General features: G+C 35.7%; 1 protein-coding gene across 1 annotated transcript; it reads right to left on the bottom strand.

The window, feature by feature from the left end:
* Window positions 1–54: 54 nt before the first annotated feature.
* LOC143672609 (histone demethylase UTY-like) lies at window positions 55–16,983 on the bottom strand. Its single transcript, XM_077147222.1, has 4 exons — window positions 11,485–16,983; window positions 9,500–9,687; window positions 8,620–8,761; window positions 55–1,333 (listed from the first exon to the last, which is right to left on the bottom strand). Exons 2-4 carry the CDS (start codon window positions 9,666–9,668, stop codon window positions 1,189–1,191), a joined length of 456 nt encoding a protein of 151 aa, XP_077003337.1. The 5' UTR covers window positions 9,669–9,687; window positions 11,485–16,983; the 3' UTR covers window positions 55–1,188.
* Window positions 16,984–18,496: the final 1,513 nt, after the last annotated feature.

Raw genomic sequence — 18,496 nt, 5'->3', positions numbered from 1 at the left:
TGGATTTTCCCAGACCAAACAGGCCTCTTGTCAGGGGGATAAAGAGTCACCTGCGTCAGTTTTCCCTGAGGGTAAGACCCAGCAGGTTGATAGATTTTCCTGTGAAGTCTCTGGGCTCTGTTTTTCTTATCCTGCCCAGTATGTGGTGCTTGTCTGTCTTCCTGCAGGTCAGCATAAGATGATGTGGTACCTTTAACATGCATAGCATGGGGAATTTCACGGTTCTGGAGGGGTTCGCAGCCGGTCCAGCTGGTCCAGACTGGAATACGCTGTGTGTCCGGTCACTGACATAGCCCCAGGAGTTCTTCTGTACTGTTTCTGGTTATTTAGAAGCTGTTCTAGGGGACGAACTAAATCCCACACCTTGCTAAGCCACCATCTTGCCCGTCACCCCCCCCAACACACACACACATTTTTATCATCAGATTCTAGTATAAGACCTTAGTTAGTATCTCTCAAGACTATACCAGTTTCCAGCTGATCTCATTTTCCACCTTCTTAAAGTATCAACCACCATATTCTGCCCCCTTAGAGAATTTGACCTCTATTTCCCAGCCAGATTGAACAGTTTATCCTTTTCCAAATACACCAGTCATTTCCCTATCACCATTCTATTCCTGGTATCTGGTAATGATCTATAAACCACCAAATCTTGCCATTTTCTGGACTGTTAAAATATACACATTTCTCAAAGAAGGTTAATATTTCTGTGAATTCTCATGCCAATGCAAGATGAAAAATAGTGTTTCCATAACTGATTGTATATGCCCAGCTTCATTTTCATCATAGTTGCATGTCCACCCATTGTTAACAATTTGTCCCCTCCATATAGAGTATGAGTTCCTCCACAGTAGGCACTGCATCTTTATTTCTGCACTTGCAAGAGAAAATCAACAAATACAGCATGAAAAACTAAAAGTGACACTGAACAGCCTGGAGCTACAGTAATTATGGTTTACTGACATCTGTGTACTCATGGATTGTTTCTAACTTAGTATCTTAGACTGAGATGGCTGTCACTTGATAAATTCATACATGATGAATGGCTGAGTACTAGATACTTCTGGGTTAATAAATAGTAGTGAAATACTTTACTATTGAAATGAAATGGTAAACTGTATTTTAAAGGCAGGTACACCATAATTTAAAAACATAAATAATAAAGAATCTAAGACAAAACAGCAGTCATTAAGAGCAGTTACTTACCTCACAAATGATACAGTAATGAGCTGCTTCATCTTTTGTTCGCCCATGCCATATAATCTCTTTCCCTGCGGCAATAAGAGCTTCCCTCAATGTCTGGCACTGCTTGAGAATTTTCAGAAGGCAATACCTATTGTAGAGGTGAAATTATTTTATGATAACAGTAGTTGCTAAATATTCCTAGTGTAAAGATAAATCAGTTAGAAGTTCGTCTAAGAGTCATGGTTCTAATGATGGGTACTGATATGACAATTTTTCTTTTTGGCGGTTTCTAAGACACGGCAGTCTAAAAATGATGGCATTAATAAATGTTTACGTTAAAGACAATTTTTAATATAAAAGAACAACTATCTTAACAAATTTACCCCTTATTTAATGAACAATTTTCATTTTGGCTCTGAGTAGGACAACCAAAGTAGCGAGACAACCTCTTAAGAATCACTCTCTTCATCTCTGAAATAAAAGATCTGAATTCAGGGCAGAACTATTATGATTCCAGTCAGATAAGAAGGAAAACTATCTAGGTACTCAAAAATGTTATTATTAATATAAATTGACTTTGGAGCATAAGAGAGAATAAGCAGAAATTTATTAATCCATTTTGTGACTTCAGGATTCAAAATTAGTTTTAATTATGAGTCAAAGGAAAACAAACACATCTATTCAATTTTATTTTGAGGACAGTAAAACAGAATTCTTCAGATAGTAAAAGTCTTTTCCTATAAACACATACTATTGATGTCAACAATATAGTAAATTCTCACAGTTGGTGCTAATTTTCATATAATTTTCTACCACTGCTCAGAACTGTGTGCCAAAGTTCTTGTGTATTTAAGTGCCTCAGTTTTCCCCAAAGGAAAAATCGGACTCAGTGATACGTAAGGCAGAAAACAGCACTAACATTCTCACAATAAAACTATCCTAAATCCAGGAAAAATGCCTAAAGTTGAGCGTTTGTGAAAAATGTAATCTCTTGGAATCAGAACCAAACTAACTTGGAATTCTTTGATCCACTGTACTCCAATGTATATAAAATTAGTGTTAATTCATATGATTAAACACAACCCAATATTTGAAGTAACTGGGATCATATTATCAAAATCATCTTCTTTAAGTATTTGCTTATTGTATTCCTTTCACATCAGAATATAAGCATATAAGCTTTATGGGAGCAGGGGCTTATTCACTATAAATACTTTGTAACTACTTTTAGGGCTGTACCTGGCAAAATAAGTGCTATATAAAATAAAAATACTTTATTATTAAGTAAGTAAATTTCACAATTTAAGTAATAGTATGTTTAGTTTCTCTTAATTTATGTTGTTAGTTGTCAAACCATTTAAAAAAAAAATCAAAATCCATATAAATGAGCCCAGGAGAAAATGACTTTTAAGAATTTATTCCCCCCAAACCTATTTAAAATTATTTAACAAACACAAACCAAAAGACAATATCACTTTCAGTTTCTCCTTAGCAATTTTTAGCATTTACTTAGAAACTAAGCATGCTTTAATTCTAAATTTAGATTTTAAAGCAAGGAAAGTTTTGTGATACATGTGTGTGTGAAAATGAAAGAGTTAACAGAGGAGACAGCAAATAAAAATTCAATTCATGAGAAAATTAGGGGGAATAAAACACACGATATTTTTAACATTTGATGTCCTTCCTCCTATCCCTGTCCTAAGATGATTTTTGAGCTCTGGGTGCAGAAATCTTACTGCAAAGTTTTATAGCAGTTCTTCAAAAATAAGCTTTTTTTTTTCAATCGAAGGAAAATAATGCCTAAGACATTGCAAATGCCTCACTAATTCTGCAAGCTCAATGATACTTCATGTGAGAAAATAAAGAATTCATAAGAGCTAGGGTTCTTGAGGGTTTAGTATCAGACCACAAAAAAACCCGCTATCAAGTATTTATATATTATGCCACTTAGGTCTCATTATAACCGTTCAAAAGACATTGTTATCCATGCCTATTTTACAAAGAGGGAACACCTAAAAGGCAAAACTGTGCCTAGTATAGCAAAGATAAATATTTAAGTGTTAATGCAAAAACAAATAACATCAAGCTTCCTCTTGCTATTTTCTCTTGTACTCCCACTTTTACATAGAAATCTCACTAGCTCTCTACCCTCTCTTTCTCTCTTTTAAAGATAAAATACATCTTTTTCAATTTTTAGGTTTGAAAAATTTCAAAATAAGTTGGGAAGAAAGTAGCCAAAGTTTTCTGTAATATATCTCAAACTGGTATGAGAAATATATATATGAGTTAATGACAAATTTAGAAGTAGTATATATTATTACGGAAAAAAAAAAGATTTTTCAAAAGATTAGTTGAGGCCAAGATGGAGGCGTAATGAGGTGTAGGATTTAGTTCCTCCTCTGGAGCAGCTAATAAATAGCCAGAACAGTACAGAACAACTGCGGGGGCCACGTCAGTGACCGGATACACAGCTTACAACAGTCTGGACCAGCTGGACCGGCTGTGAGCCCCCACAGAACTGTGAGTTCCCCAAGCCGTGGCGGCTGGTGCCCCTCCCCCACAGGCTACTTCCCAGAGGGGAAAGGAAAGAGACTTTACCTGCAGCAGGGGCTGAGCCCAACCAAACTTCCATTAACAAATTCTGACTACTATAAACAGGCCCCTAGCTCAGTTGAACCTTGAGTAAAAGCAGAGGTAGCTGGTTTTTGCACCCATGCAGCGTGGGCAGGGCTGATGGAAAAAGAAAAAAAAACAACAACAGGTTTTTTGGTATTTGAAAAGTTCTGGGCCCTGAAGGAAAGAAGGGGGCACACAGCACCTGGAGATACACAAAGCAATGAATCAACTTAAGCTCTTGATTGTCAAACCCGAGGAACAGGGGTCCTGTTCTGAAAAGGATTTTTCTCTTTTGTTTTGTTGGCTGTGTTTCTATGGCTTGACTGCTCTTTGGATACAACTGCAAGGCTTCTCAGGCTCCACTGCCCCACGCATAGACAGAATTAAACTTTTTTGAGTGTTTGTCTGGAACCTGTGCCTTCCCCAGGAGAGAGGTGGTACCCAGCTCAGGTGGAATCCCTTCCTCAAGGAGTTCAGACCTCATGGTCTGGAATAGTGAAGCACTTTAAACCAGAATACAATCTCTCCTCTATCTACACAATACCCCCAGCAGGGAGAGTCTGTTGAAGTTAAAGGTACTGCATCACCTTATGCTGGTAGGACCTGCAGGTAGATGCGCGGCACATACTGGGGAAGACAGGACAAAAGGAGAGTGCAGAGACTTCACAGGAAACACTTTCAATCTGATGGGTCTCACCCTCAGGGAAAACTGATGCAGGTGACTCTTTCCTCCTGATAGGAGGTCAGTTTGGTCTGGGAAAATTGGCTGGGGTCTGTAATACCTAAGTATTATATGAGTTAATGACAAATTTAGACGTAGTATATATTATTATGGAAAAAAAAAGATTTTCAAAAGAGGAGTTGAGGTCAAGATGGAGGCGTAATGAGGTGTAGGATTTAGGAGGAAAAAGGCACCATAGAGCAGGGCAAGAAACAAGAAAACAAGAAATGAAAATTTCTGATAGGTTAAACACAACCTAAGGTGGATGTCCAGAATAAGCTGAACTGAATGTCAAAGAGCAGACAGAAAACAAAGTCATCTAGCAAGAAAATTCTACGTTAAAAAAAGTGAAGACAATCTTCAGAATAAACTAATTAAGGTAAATAAATGCCTAGCTGCCAGCGAAAAATAACACATCATGCTAGAAAAATTGAAGATATGGCCCAGTCAAGGGATCAAACCAACAACTCAGATGAGATATAGGAGGTGGAACAATTATTTCAGAATGTTCAAACACATGTGGAAAATCTCTTAAAAAGTCAAATCAGTGAACCGAGGGAGGATATAAAGAAGGCCAGGAATAAACAAAAAGAAGAAATTGAAAGTCTGAAAAAACAAATCACAGAATTTATGCCAATGAAAGGCACAGTAGAAGACATGAAAAAACAATGGAAACCTACAATGTTAGAATGTTGGTGTTCGTATGTCCTTCTGTTTAATAAATCAAATACTTACATACATACATACACACATACATAAATATTTTTAAAAATTAGGAATCAAAGGAAACTTCTTCTAAATGACAAAAGACATATATGAAAAACCCAAGCTAGCATTACACTCAATGATGAGAGACTAATAGATTTCACTTTAAAACTGAGAACAAGACAAAGAATTCACTGTCACCACTGCTATTCAACACGCTGCTAGAAGGTCTCCGTAGAGCAATTAGTCAAGAAAAAAAAATTAAAAGTCATCCAAATTGGAAAGGAAAACCCAAAACTCTCACTGTTGGGCGGGCCACGGTGGCTCAGCAGGTAAGAATGCTTGCCTGCCATGCCAGAGGACCCGGGTTTGATTCCCGGTGCCTGCCCATGTTAAAAACAAAAACAAAACTCTCACTGTTTGCAGGTGACATGATCTTTATTTAGAAAATATAGAAAACACAACAGCAAAGTTACTTGAGCTACTAAGTGAGTTCGGCATAGTGACGTGAAACAAAGTGGGATGATACGTACAACTTAATGGTGAAGAGCATGGGGCAAGATGGTGGGAGATGTGGAATTTAGTTAGTCCTCTAGAGCAGCTAGTGAAATAGTCAGGAATGGCCTTGAACAACTGTTTAGGGAACATTTGTGACCAGACACACACTGTATACCTGTCTGGATGAGGTGGAAGTGCCGTGTTCACTGCACAAAACTTTAAGTAAAGCTCCCAGCCTTGTGAAAGCTAAAGCCTTTCCCACACTGGGATGGCAGGCTACATTGGAGATGATCCTCTGCTGGAAAAAAGAAGCAGTCTTACTAAGAACAAGAGAAGGTGGTTCAGCCAAACTCCAACTGTATGCTTTAATTAACAAACTGTGACTTCTGAATATAAGCTTTGAGCCGAGACAAGCCGAAAAGCAGATAAGGAACCCTGAGGTTTGTCCCACAGAGAGAAGGTGGGACTGACAAACATGAGGCTTTGGAGACTGAGCTCAGAATAAGGAGAAAGGCTGTGACTCAAGAAAAGGGGCCCAAAGAGACAGGCACCAACTGCAGCTTTGATTGGCAAATCTTCAGAGTTCGGGAATGGCTCTGAAAAGGGATTTATTTTTCATTTGAAAAAATAACTATTTTTAGTAGATAATTATGGGGAACCTCAGGAATTTTCAGTCGTCAGCATTGACCCATCAAGGGCCGAATTTAGACAGTCTCAGTATCTTGACTATTTAGTCAAATGAAGGACATAATTCTTTAAAGGGCATATCTTCCCAGAGAAAAGGGGAGTGGCAGGCCCCAGCTCAAGTGCTGGCCCTCCTAAGAGAATCAGACATCAGGGCTTGGAAACAGAAATAGCGTAAGTTTGTCTCTACCTCAGCAGGGACAGGATCTGCTGAGAATTAAAGGCACCTCATGACTTTATACTGTTTTGGAGCCACAGACTGACAAGCATCATCTGCTGGGCAGGACAGGAAAAGCAGAGTCTAGAGGCTTCACAGGAAAGTTTGACAACCTGCAGCATTTCATTCTCAGGGAAATACTATTGATTAAACAAACACTCCTCTTGAGCCTAGGTCTGTCTAGTCTGGGAAGTCTGAAAACAGAAGGGGAAAATAACCCACCAAATACTAGGGAAGCCTGATAAGATTATGGGTAGATTTCTCAGCAGAAATCATGGTGGTGTGATACATTTAAGATACTGCTAGATCATTGGTGTTAGGCATAGAATATCAACTGCCTTCAGGGAGAATTACAGGCTTGCTAATGCCTTTATTTGAGACTTCCCCTAGCCTTGAAACCATGAGTCAATCAATTTCATTGTTTCATCCCACCCTTTGTAAAGGTATTTGCTTTGGAACCAGGAAACTAAGACCGTGACCCCACCACTACCTCTATTTACAGGCCTTCATTCTACTATTGTCACACTGTTTCTTCTCTCTATGAATATACCAAAGACTTTCTCATTTAAGCCTTTCAATCGTTCCATGGGCCATCCTGCACCACTCTTTTTAGGGTTGTTTCCTTATTATTGAGTTCTATGCACAGGAGGCATCTGTCAGATGCCATTTTAGCAGAAACGATTAATCATACCCTACCCATCCATTTTATTCACATTACTAAAAAATAATTTAGTTACTTGATTGGTTATTTTTCTTAATTCCTTTGATTTAAACTTCATGAGTACCGAAATTTGTTGTACAAATAACTTTAGCTATTCCAGTGCCAGAACAATGTCCGGCACAACATTTTTTTTAGTTTTCAAAACACTTATGGAATTTATTTTACATAAATAAAACTAGTCCATGAAGACTAAATATTAAATCTTAAACCAATCTTTCAATAAAGTTTCAAAATTCTAAATGAGGTGATGAGCATGGATCCAGAAGTTACTGAATGAAAACTTCGTAATTCCTTTGTGGAAGGAATTATTAATTAGGTTGGAGGGCTGACAATGTTTGTTAAAATCCTTTCCTTTTTTAAAGTCTAACAGTACATTGAAATGAAGTGAGTCACTAAACAAAGCACATAGGTAAAAGTTACGGTGGCCTCATAATTTTTGTGCGTATATATCTGGTTTGAATAAAACTTTGGATTTAGATTTTAAGTTTCTTTTAATATACCAGCACTTCTTGAAAAAAATACTTGTCAAATAAATTTAGGAGAAACTCTGTAAATAAACATCTCACCCCACCCCCAAACCACTCACTAAATACATTAAACATGTCTAGGTTCTGAAAGGATATAAGGAAAAACCAAAAACAACTGGTTAACCTTTTTAACCTGTAGGTTCCAGAATTCACCTTCACTGGGGTTGGGGAACATGGAAAATGCAATTTTGGAGAAACACTAATATGCGGGATTGTATGTATCCTAAATAGATATGTAAAGCAGTTGAGGGAGAAAAGGCTAATAAATGAGAAGTTACTGATAATCTATGGAACTTGTAGTAAATGTTGAAAGATGTTAAGAAAGGGAACGATTTAACTAGATCAGAAAAATTTCTCTACTTTGATCAAATACCTACTTTAGGTGCTTTGTATTGGCAATTTATGTTGTAATATCATACTGAGCACCTTTTATAGCAAGCTGACTTCCAATGTTACATCAAAAGGTTTTCCTTCAGGCTAGTTCAGAAGGTACTGGAAACAAAGATATGAAATCTGTCTATACCTTTATTCCTCTTTTTAACATAAATTATCATGGGCTGGCTGACCGAAAAAGGGAAAGTATTTTCAAAATGTGGATTCTATTACTACATTTTGGCAAGACTTGTGGATTATTCTACTGTTTGTTATGAACATAATTCTACAGCAAAAAAAAAAAGAGAATGAAAAGTTAACACCACTACCCCCACCCTGTCAAATTGGCACTCTGCAGTTTTAGAAAACTTACTTAATCATTTCAAAAAGCTTTGGATCTGAAACTTTGATATTTCGTGCTGTATTCCATGAAAGATGAACCATAGGCACTACTGACTTCACACTTTGCAACTTGTTCCATTCGTACCGTTCCACTGCCAATTTATACTGGCAGGCTGGGAGGATAAAAGAAACAGTGAGAAAGCACCCAAAGTAGCAAAAGGTATGAAAATAACTATTAGCACCATTTTAGGTGATATTTTTAACAGCAGTTCTGTAAATCTCAAAAACTAGAGGATTACTTTTTATGTTCATGATATGTGATAAAAAATTAATAAATGAAAAACTAAAATACACAGCTATCATGTAAAGATATGTGCCAGGCACTGGGCCAACCTCTTTAATCCAACTTCATTATATTGTTTCAAAGCCTTACATTCATTTAATAATCCCATTTTTAAGAAAACTGAAGGCCCTTGAGGTTAAAAATACTTGCCCAAAATCAATACTGGCAGACCTAAATTCCAGTTCAGGTCTTTCTGGCTAGAAAGGCCAGAATCTTAACTTTATGTTTAATGACATACTAGGACTGACAAAATGAAGTAAAATTTCTTTGAACGTACTCTGCTTTGCTTTTGCCTTAAAAAGGTTTTTCTTTAATAACCACAGCATTCAAAAATATTAAGAGTATACGTATAAGATCTAAGTCTAAAAAGACATAAATTGTATGCTGAAATCTTTGTTCTTGAATTTCCATTTGTTAATTTGAATTTGATCTCTGTACTAACAGGATTTTCTGCAAAAAATAGACAATCTCTTTCAATTTTTAGTGAGTTATTTTCTAATAGAAAAATAATACTCATTATAGATAATACTTCAAAATGTAAAAATTCTTAGTGTGTTACTTAAAATACCTGTAAGTGGACCAACATTCCAAGCAATGTTGTTGCACCAACCAATAGCCTGAACCCAATGCACGGTGCCTGCATTAATCCAGACCAAATCACCAGGTCGCTGAATAAACCTATACACAGGAACATTTGCTTCATAAAGATCTTCCAGGTTGGGCCACCAAGAACTCATTAGGAAATTCAAATTATTTCTGAGAAAAAGAATACAATGAATCAAGTACTTTTAAAAAAGTCTTCAAAGATGGGAAGAAATTTCAAAAGTTTAAAAACTCTCTTCAGGTCTATTTTATGAGACTTAACATGTAACAAGAATCTTTCAAAAGCAAAGCCCTTAAAAAGGGTCAATTCCAAGAAAAATTAGTTGCAAATGAGTATTACCCAAAGACTAGGAGTATAACAAATTCAATTTCAAAAAGTAAAAAATGCAAAGCTAAGTATATTAATTTTGCTTCAATAAATATAGAACCCTAATTCTTTTCCACTTTTTATCCCCCTAAAATGAAACTGAAATAAGTCTAGCACAAACTCTGAAAGAAGCTGTTCTCTTTACATTTCCAAAACAGTTGCCAGAAAAAAAGCAAGTAAACAAAACAAAACAAAACAAACAGAACAGGAACGATAATCTCTTCTTCCACCCATTCACTACCAATATAAAATTACAGAAAACAGCCTTCTAAGAAAGGGAAAAGTGAAACCAAATAATCCACAACTAAGGTAAAACAAGTAAACTCCTTTTTTCAAACATTAAAAATAACTGTTGATTTTAAGATTTTGAATCAAAATAAATTGTGGAAATCACAAATGTCTAACTTTATATATATAACCCAAAATTCTAACTTTATATTTTAATTACTCTCAAGTCATTAAACTTTGGATACCACCCCCTTTTCCAGTTATTTTTATAAAAGGACAACTCTTTATATGGAACAAAAAGAATGCCAAATGCAGAAATCACTCAGTTTCTACTCAGAAATAAAGACTAAGAATCATGCACCGTAATTCTAGTAGTTACTAGAACATACATTCTGAAGTCGTACACTTTAAGAAATAAAACGCTTTCTGTAGGACACTGGAAATTACCTATATCTCTCTTTCTTCTGTTTTGAGTACCAGGTTGTTGATACACAAAATTTAAAGTAAAATAGATATGTTATATTATTGACAAATTTTAAAATCTCCAAAGTTTAGCTTTCTTGCCCTGTGGAAAACATATTTTATAGCAAAGACAATAAAAAGAAACCATTTCTTGCCTCAAAAGAAAATCTGTATCAACTATTATTGTTTTTACAACTTCAGTGTTCTTTTTATGAAATAAACTGTATTTACCAATGACTATACAAAACTTTAAACCAAGGTAGAAATTTTAAAATGAGTATGAGGAACACATACATGTTTAAGAAATTTTAAAAAGGACGTCATGTTAATGTATTATGAGAAACTGCGTCCATTTTGTTCTTATAATTATGTATAATTATGTGATACAGAGATAATCTCCATGGATTTACAATTCCCCACCAACGCCAATACCAATGTTCCCTTCCTACTGGACATTTATATTTTAGGCTGAATTTCAAAGATCTGTGTGTGCAAGCTTGCCCTATTAATGAGCTTTATAAGGGAGCTAAACTTTGTACATTTTGCCATTTCTAATGTCAGTTACAATAAAACTAGCTTTCCTTTAGAAAGTCTTGTTAAATGAACATGAATTCACTCACCAACTTTAAAAAATTAACATAAAAATTCTCTTTCTATACCCTGAATTTTATTATTATTTTTTAACTACTATATAGACAAGTTTCATGACACCTTTCTCAAAGGATACAATATGCAGAAAATGAAAAGCATAAAATCATACCTTTTAAAATTCTAGCTGTTAATGACAAGGAGAACCTGGCTTTAGGAATTTGCTTGGTACACTGTCCTTTGCTATTTGCTTTCTAATAATTTTGTGAAAAAAAGAAAAGGAAAACATTGCTTCAATAACCTACTTTTCACAGAAGTCATTCAGAACACCCCAGTAATCTTCAGGGACAACAAACCATTCACAATCACCTGGACCAATATTTATGTTAACAGAACAGAAGTTGTTATTTTCTTGATGACCTGAAAAGTGAATGAAAAAAAAGTTATCATATTATATTATAATTTGAATGGACAATATGCCTTTAAATCACTAGGTTGTTTTGAGACTTGAGTGAAAAATAAGTGTTTAGAAAAGTAAATAATAAGCATTAAATATTAGCTATTAGCATAATTATTACTACTTCCCACTTCTCACAAAAAGTATTAGAATTAACAAAAGGGGTTAAAAAGTATGGTTTTCAGAAATATTTTTCCATTAGCACCCTGTGCACAACTCTCATATAACATTCCAATTTGATGTTGGTATGTTAATCTAAATGTTTACAAATCAAACCCTCACAACAGGTATATAAATGTTATTGCCCATGAAAGATGGGTTTTACAATTAAAATTAAACATGCCAGGAAACAAAAAATAAATTTACTCAATAAAAACCCCAACATAGGGTCTGAATTTTATAGAAAACCCTTGACCATGATTTCAGATTATGACTCCTTTGTTATATAAAGCACAATCTCTACTTTCCAAGGTAGCTCCAGGACAAACAGCAATGCAAAACTACATCTCTCTGACTGAAATTGAGCAAATTAAAACATACCACATCTCTTATAAGGTTCCACAGGAAACTGCTGAAGAACTAATGCTGTCAAAACCACCACGACAAAAAAACCCCAAACACTATAAAGCAAAAGTGTAAAAGACGTAACCTATGGTCTTGACCCTAGATTTTAAAAGAGAAGAGACATTTCTTTTGTTGTAAGATAATGTTAACTTTTTAAAAAATGTTTAAATTTACAGGAGAAAATTTTACAATAGAAATTAATCTTAATAATAACACTGTTGATTATTACAAAAGTTATTAGTGACTGAGAGGAACCAAATTTCGTGTTCTGCATTTAATACAGAAATCTCCATATGTTTTTCCTCTTTATTCAATAATAGATGAAAAAGCTTGACAGAATTGAACTTCCAATAATAGTGGTGGTTAAACATCCCAATCTATGTGTTCCATCCTGTTTTGTACTTCAAAATGCCAAAGCTTTTAAAAAAATACTGATGTCTAATCCCCAGTCTCTGGAGATTCAATCAACGTATTTTTTAAAAAGCTTTCCAAAGAGGTCTAGAGGCCTACCTATTCCAGATGGCAGTGTGAAACATTCCAGACTCAGTTCTTTTTTTTTTCAATAATAGATTTTTATTTTTCATTTGAGTTTGGTATGAAGCATAGAATTTAATTTCCTTATATCATTCCAATGGGATCATGCTTATTGAAATTCTATGATAGCCTTTCCTTTGATACACATGCCCAGATTAACAGTGAGGTTTGATTTCCAGTTGAAGGATCTTATATATTCAAGACTTCAAAAGATTTCAAAGTGTAGTGACCTTTCCTATGTAAAATGATCTCTTAAAATACACTCACAATAGCAATAAGAAAAACCAAGATTTTTGCTTCAGGACCTTGGAATTCCTTCTGACTGAAATACTCTCCCCCTTAGTATGGCTGAGACCTTATTTTTCCTTTTCATCTCAAATGAGAAGCTGCCCTGACCAGCCTAGCTAAAACACGATCCCCACCTCACCTTTTACTGTCTTATTCCATGTGTGTTACAGCTCCTGGAAGATACTCATGTATTTTTAAATGAATAATTAATGAAGTTATTGCATTCTCAGGGCTTGTGGGATTTCTCACACAGTATAAATGCTTAGGCTTTTCTATGAATGACTTTTCGTATTCAGTTCTTTCATAAGATTTCTCTTCTGAGTTCTTTAATCCACGGGAGCTTAGAGTTTGGGAGGGTTTTTCTCATATTCAGGACAGTCTTGGGTTTGCCTCCTATATGAGTTCTCTGATGTACAGTGAATTTTGACTTCTCTCTGAAGGCTCTGCCACACTGACTACATTTATAGGGTTTCTGTCCTGTATGAATTCTTTGATGTATATAATGAAATATGATTTCTGGGAGAAAGCTTTCTCATATACATTACATTCACAGGGCCTACCCTCAGTGTGAACTCTCTAATGAATAATGACAGATGATTTCTGGATGAAAGATTTCTCACATTTATTGCATTCATATGATTCCTCAAACTTTTCTCCTGAGTAAGCTCTCTAACGTAACATGAGAAATGACCTGCAGGAAAGACCTTCCCACACAATACAACCATCAGTTTTTTTCCTACTGTGTGAATTCTCTGATGACCACTGAGACTCAACCTAAGGGTGAAGGCTCTTCTACAGTCTGAACATTCATAAGGTTTCTCTCCTGTATGAGTTCTTTGATTTGCATGCAGTGTTGATTTCTCGCTGAAGGATTTGCTACAATCATTAGATTTATACAGTTTCTCTGTTGTGTTTTCTGATCTATATTGAGGTGTCCCTTTTGACTGAAGGTTTTCCCGCATTCAGAACATTCATAGGGTTTCTCTCCTGGATCTGCTCTCTGATGCACACTGAGGTGTAGTACCATTTTATTGAAGGTTTTTCCACATTCTGTATAGTCATGGAGTGACTTCCCTACATGAGTTAGGATGAACAACATGGACTGAATTCTTATTGATAATTTTTCTATACTCAGGACATTCATAGTGTTTCTCTGCAGTCTGAGTTATATGAGGTTGAACAAAGGGTGAGTTATGACTAAGGCTTTTCTCATATTCATTATGGCTGTGGGGTTTCATTCCGTTATTTTTCTCACGCCTATCATGAGAAAACTTCCCAAATCCATTACATTCATGACATTTCTGTGGTGCAAAGTTGCTAGTATAACTGAATAAGCCTAAATTACCTTTCAGATTTTTCCCATATGACTTACATATATATGGTGTTTGTATAAAGAGAATATCCATGTGCTCTGAGGAAGTGAGTTTACAAATCCATTACTTTTATGACCTTTCTCCTTAGTTGCAGTTTTCTCATTAATGGATATAATTTGCCTCAAGTGCCTGTTTAGGTTTGCCTGCTGCCTCCCCAGCTGGTCATCAACTTGCTAGACTTCTAAAAACTTGTACTTGGGATTTCTCTGTCTACCATCCAAAGCCCTCCTTTCTCCAATGAGGCAATCACATCTGGTTTGGTAACAGGACACCCGAGAGAGACCAGATGTCTATAGTTCTCTAGCATCACATCTCTGTACAGGGTCCTCTGAGTAGGGTCCAGTTGATTCCACTCCTTCTGGGTGAAGCCCACAGTCACAACTTCAAATGATGCCAATTCCTGGAATATAGTCATGCCCAACTTTTGTGGAGACAGGTCAGAGGCCTAAGAAGGCAGAACTCTACTTCTGCTCTGAATGTCTTCCAGACTGTCTGGTCTGCTTTTAAGAAGTAAATTATTTTCTGGCAAGGTCCAAACTCAGTCACAGCTTCCTCTGACAGCCACTTTCTTCCCCAAAGATATAAGCTGTCACTTTGCCTGGTCATGTGCAATAGCCCTTACTGAAGCCATTGCTGTTAGTGGCTGCAATTGTATTCCACCATAACTGCAATTTATAGCTGGCTGGCAAGAAAAATGGCCACTTCAGCCGTAAGTGGGATCAGACATCTTTAGAGTTGGTTACCATTACGTATACTGGAGGAATGTATCTCTTAAGATTTAGAGGAGATAGTATTTCACGAGGAATTCTGCATCCTTGGCAGTGTCAGGTCTCTCGTGCAAAGGCTGATGATTGTCAATTTATCCAGACTCCATTCTTGAGAACCACAGAAACTTTGAGTAAATTGCAAGAATTGGGAGAGAAAAATATTCTCAAAGCTCTGGAAAACAGTTAAAGAACTGCATTAACAGAGAGCACTGAATCAAGGAAAACGCAATTTAAAAACAGAAGGGTCCAGTTGTCGCCCATACTGGTTGCTCCCTATCTGGGAACTGGTTTCGCAAGACATGGCTCTTGCTCCCTGCTTGGGCCCAGGGTCTAGATACCAAAGGAACAGAGCAAACCCTGTTGCATATTCTGGGACATATGTGTTTAAGCGAGTATGTGTGGTGGCAGCCTGAGTAAATGTATCACAATACTTGTGACAGGCTAGTTGTCCTAGATACCGCCCTGTTCCTGGAGGCACAAATCTCCTACGGAAGAACACTGTAGGAAAACATCAAATTGCAGTTGCCCTGGTTCCTGAAAAAGCAGTTTCCTATGAAAGGGAGGGTATATAGATCCATGTAAACAGGGGAGTTCTAGGATTGTTCATTCATGTATGCCCAAGAAGAGACACATGAACAAAAAGGGGAACTATGCTTTTATTTTGGGCTAATGCTAAACTCTGTGTATGCCTAAGGTATGAAGAAGAACCTAATTAAGAACTAGATTTTTATTAGAAAATTAGTTCATTTTTCATTAAAAGAATTATAGAATCTAATTTTTTACAGAAAGACTTGAAGAAACATTTCTCTAAAAAAGTACTGCAAATGGCCAGTAAGTCTATGAAACGGTGCTGAACGTTAGACATTAGTGAAACGAAAAATCAAAATCACAATGGGATACCATTTCATACCCTGTAGAATAGTACTGTTAAAAAAAAGATAGAAAAACAAATGTTGGCAAAAATGAGGAGTAAATGTGAAACTTATACATGGCTAATGGGACTGTAAAATGGTGCAGCAGCCCTGGGAAAGTTTGGCAACTCCTCAGACATTTAAACATAGGACTACCGTTAAGATTCATCAACCCCACTTAAAACCATATACTAAAGGAAATGAAAGCAGGGACTCATACATCTATATTAATAACCACAGTGAAGCAACTCTAAAGCATAAACAAAATATGGTACAGGTATATAATGAACAATTACTCAGCTTTAAAAAACAATAAAAAATCTGATATATGCTACTAAAACAGAACGAACTTTGAAGACAATATGTTTAGTATAATCGTCATACACAAAGTTACAGTTATTGTATACAGCGCCACTCATATGAAATAGCTAGAATATGCAATCACAGAAAGACAGAAAGTAGAATACAGGTTTCTAGGGACAATGGTTAGGGGGAATGGGGTGCTAATGCAAAATGATATAGGTCTTCTCTTCGGTGTGACAGGAAAGGGTTGGTAATGGGTGGTGGTGAGATAGCACAACACTGTGAATGTGATGGATCCCACTGAATGGTGTGCTTGGGAGTGACTGATATGAACAAGTTGTTTAAAGAAAGAGCAATGACAATTATATACATGTTTCTGGACAAGGAGGAAAACCATACAGTACAGGCTGAAGTCCTTACAGCACTATTAACATTCTTTATCTTAAAAGCTGAATTTAAGGTGGCTATCTAAATGAAAAGTCTTCTTATAAAAAGGACATAGAGGTATCATGTGAATCAGGAGACTGATGTCTTAAATCCATATTCTCAAACGCTAAGATAATAGATAAATGGCTGGACATCTAGATAGAATGATACAGCAAAATAGAAAAACATATAAAATTAGTGGATCCATAACAGAACTCTGGTATAACTCTGGGTTATACCAGAGTTCTGTTATGGATTTTACATTAATTTACATCTTATAAAGTCTGAACTTATTTCAAAGTAAAAGTTTTAAGACAAACCAAAGCTATACAGATACACAGCAGGAAAGAAAAAGAACAAAGAAAAGCTTTCTGGAGATTTAATGAGCTGACAGGGTTGGGAACTGTAATTTAACTAGAAATAAACAGTACTCTCAAGAAAAAAGAAACAGAAAACAAACATATACTATCATGAAAAAACATATTGAGAAGCTGGTGAAGAACAAATATTTCGCTTTTCAAATAATGGAATGTACAGCAGCAACCAAAGCATCACACTGATATGCATACCGAAATAAAAGTATCAGTATAGCTAAAATGGTTATTTGCTAACAGCATCCACCTTAATTCAAAAGTAGCTCAGTTTTATTAATATTTAGAATAAGATCACCAGAATAATCTCTGTTAATCCAAGGAACAAACAGGAAACAAAATACATATTTTTTCGCTAACAGAACTTTACCAAAATCCAGTAGGCTCACTGGTTTACTCATTGTTTATAGATTTTTCACATTACATGAGATTTCAGTGGTTGCAATACAGTCCCTATGGTGCCCTTGTTATTTCCTACTACTCTTGGCAAACAACAAATTGTAGTAACACATTTATGATCTCACAGTATTTCAATGGCTATATGTATCATCACACTGTACCTTTTTTTTTTTAACCTATTACCAGAGCATACATATTTTAGTAAAATAAAAAAAGTGGACTTCAAATGCTGGAGTTTTCGATAACAGAACGTGAATTACTTTTTCAATATGATGGAAAAGCATTTTGTTTATTACACAGCAACCTTAACCTAAAGGATTAAAATATATACTGATATTATTGGAAGATCATAAGATTAAATACTCATTACAATTGGCAAAGTCATATAAAAGCAAGGGGCATAAAAATATTTCAAAGGTAGTATTTTTCAAAGAAGCAAAAAAAATTTATTAAATATTTCCTCAAGAAGAATGCGCCAAAGATATACTACAACTGATGGTGATAAAAAGGCTTTATGGATACCTTTACACTGCTTTAAAAACTGTAAGGCATATTGCTAAATATATTATTCATTAGAAGTACTGTGCCAAAAAAACCCACATTTTACTCTTCTGCACTTAAAAATTCTGTCAGAATCTGAAGCTCAATATCCTGACCTACCCCTCGACCCAGCAGTACTGAACTTTTTTTTTTTTTTTGCTATTTTCTGAGCAGTGCACTGAAATGAGGTTTTTCTGAATGAGAAGTACGATTATCAACCTTGTTATTGACCACTACTAGGTGTTGGAAATTTTATGGCACTCTTCATGATATTTCTTAAAGAATTCAACCTACAATTGCAAGGCAAAATGGAACTAATATAAAAAAACTTGTGTCTGCAATGCAAGCCATTCCATTATAAAACTTGTAAATCACAAGAAATAG

This window comes from Tamandua tetradactyla, chromosome Y (genome assembly GCF_023851605.1).
Source record: "Tamandua tetradactyla isolate mTamTet1 chromosome Y, mTamTet1.pri, whole genome shotgun sequence".
Lineage (NCBI taxonomy): Eukaryota > Metazoa > Chordata > Mammalia > Pilosa > Myrmecophagidae > Tamandua > Tamandua tetradactyla.
Note: the sequence above shows the minus strand (reverse complement) of the source record. Positions and strands in the feature narration are given on the sequence as shown.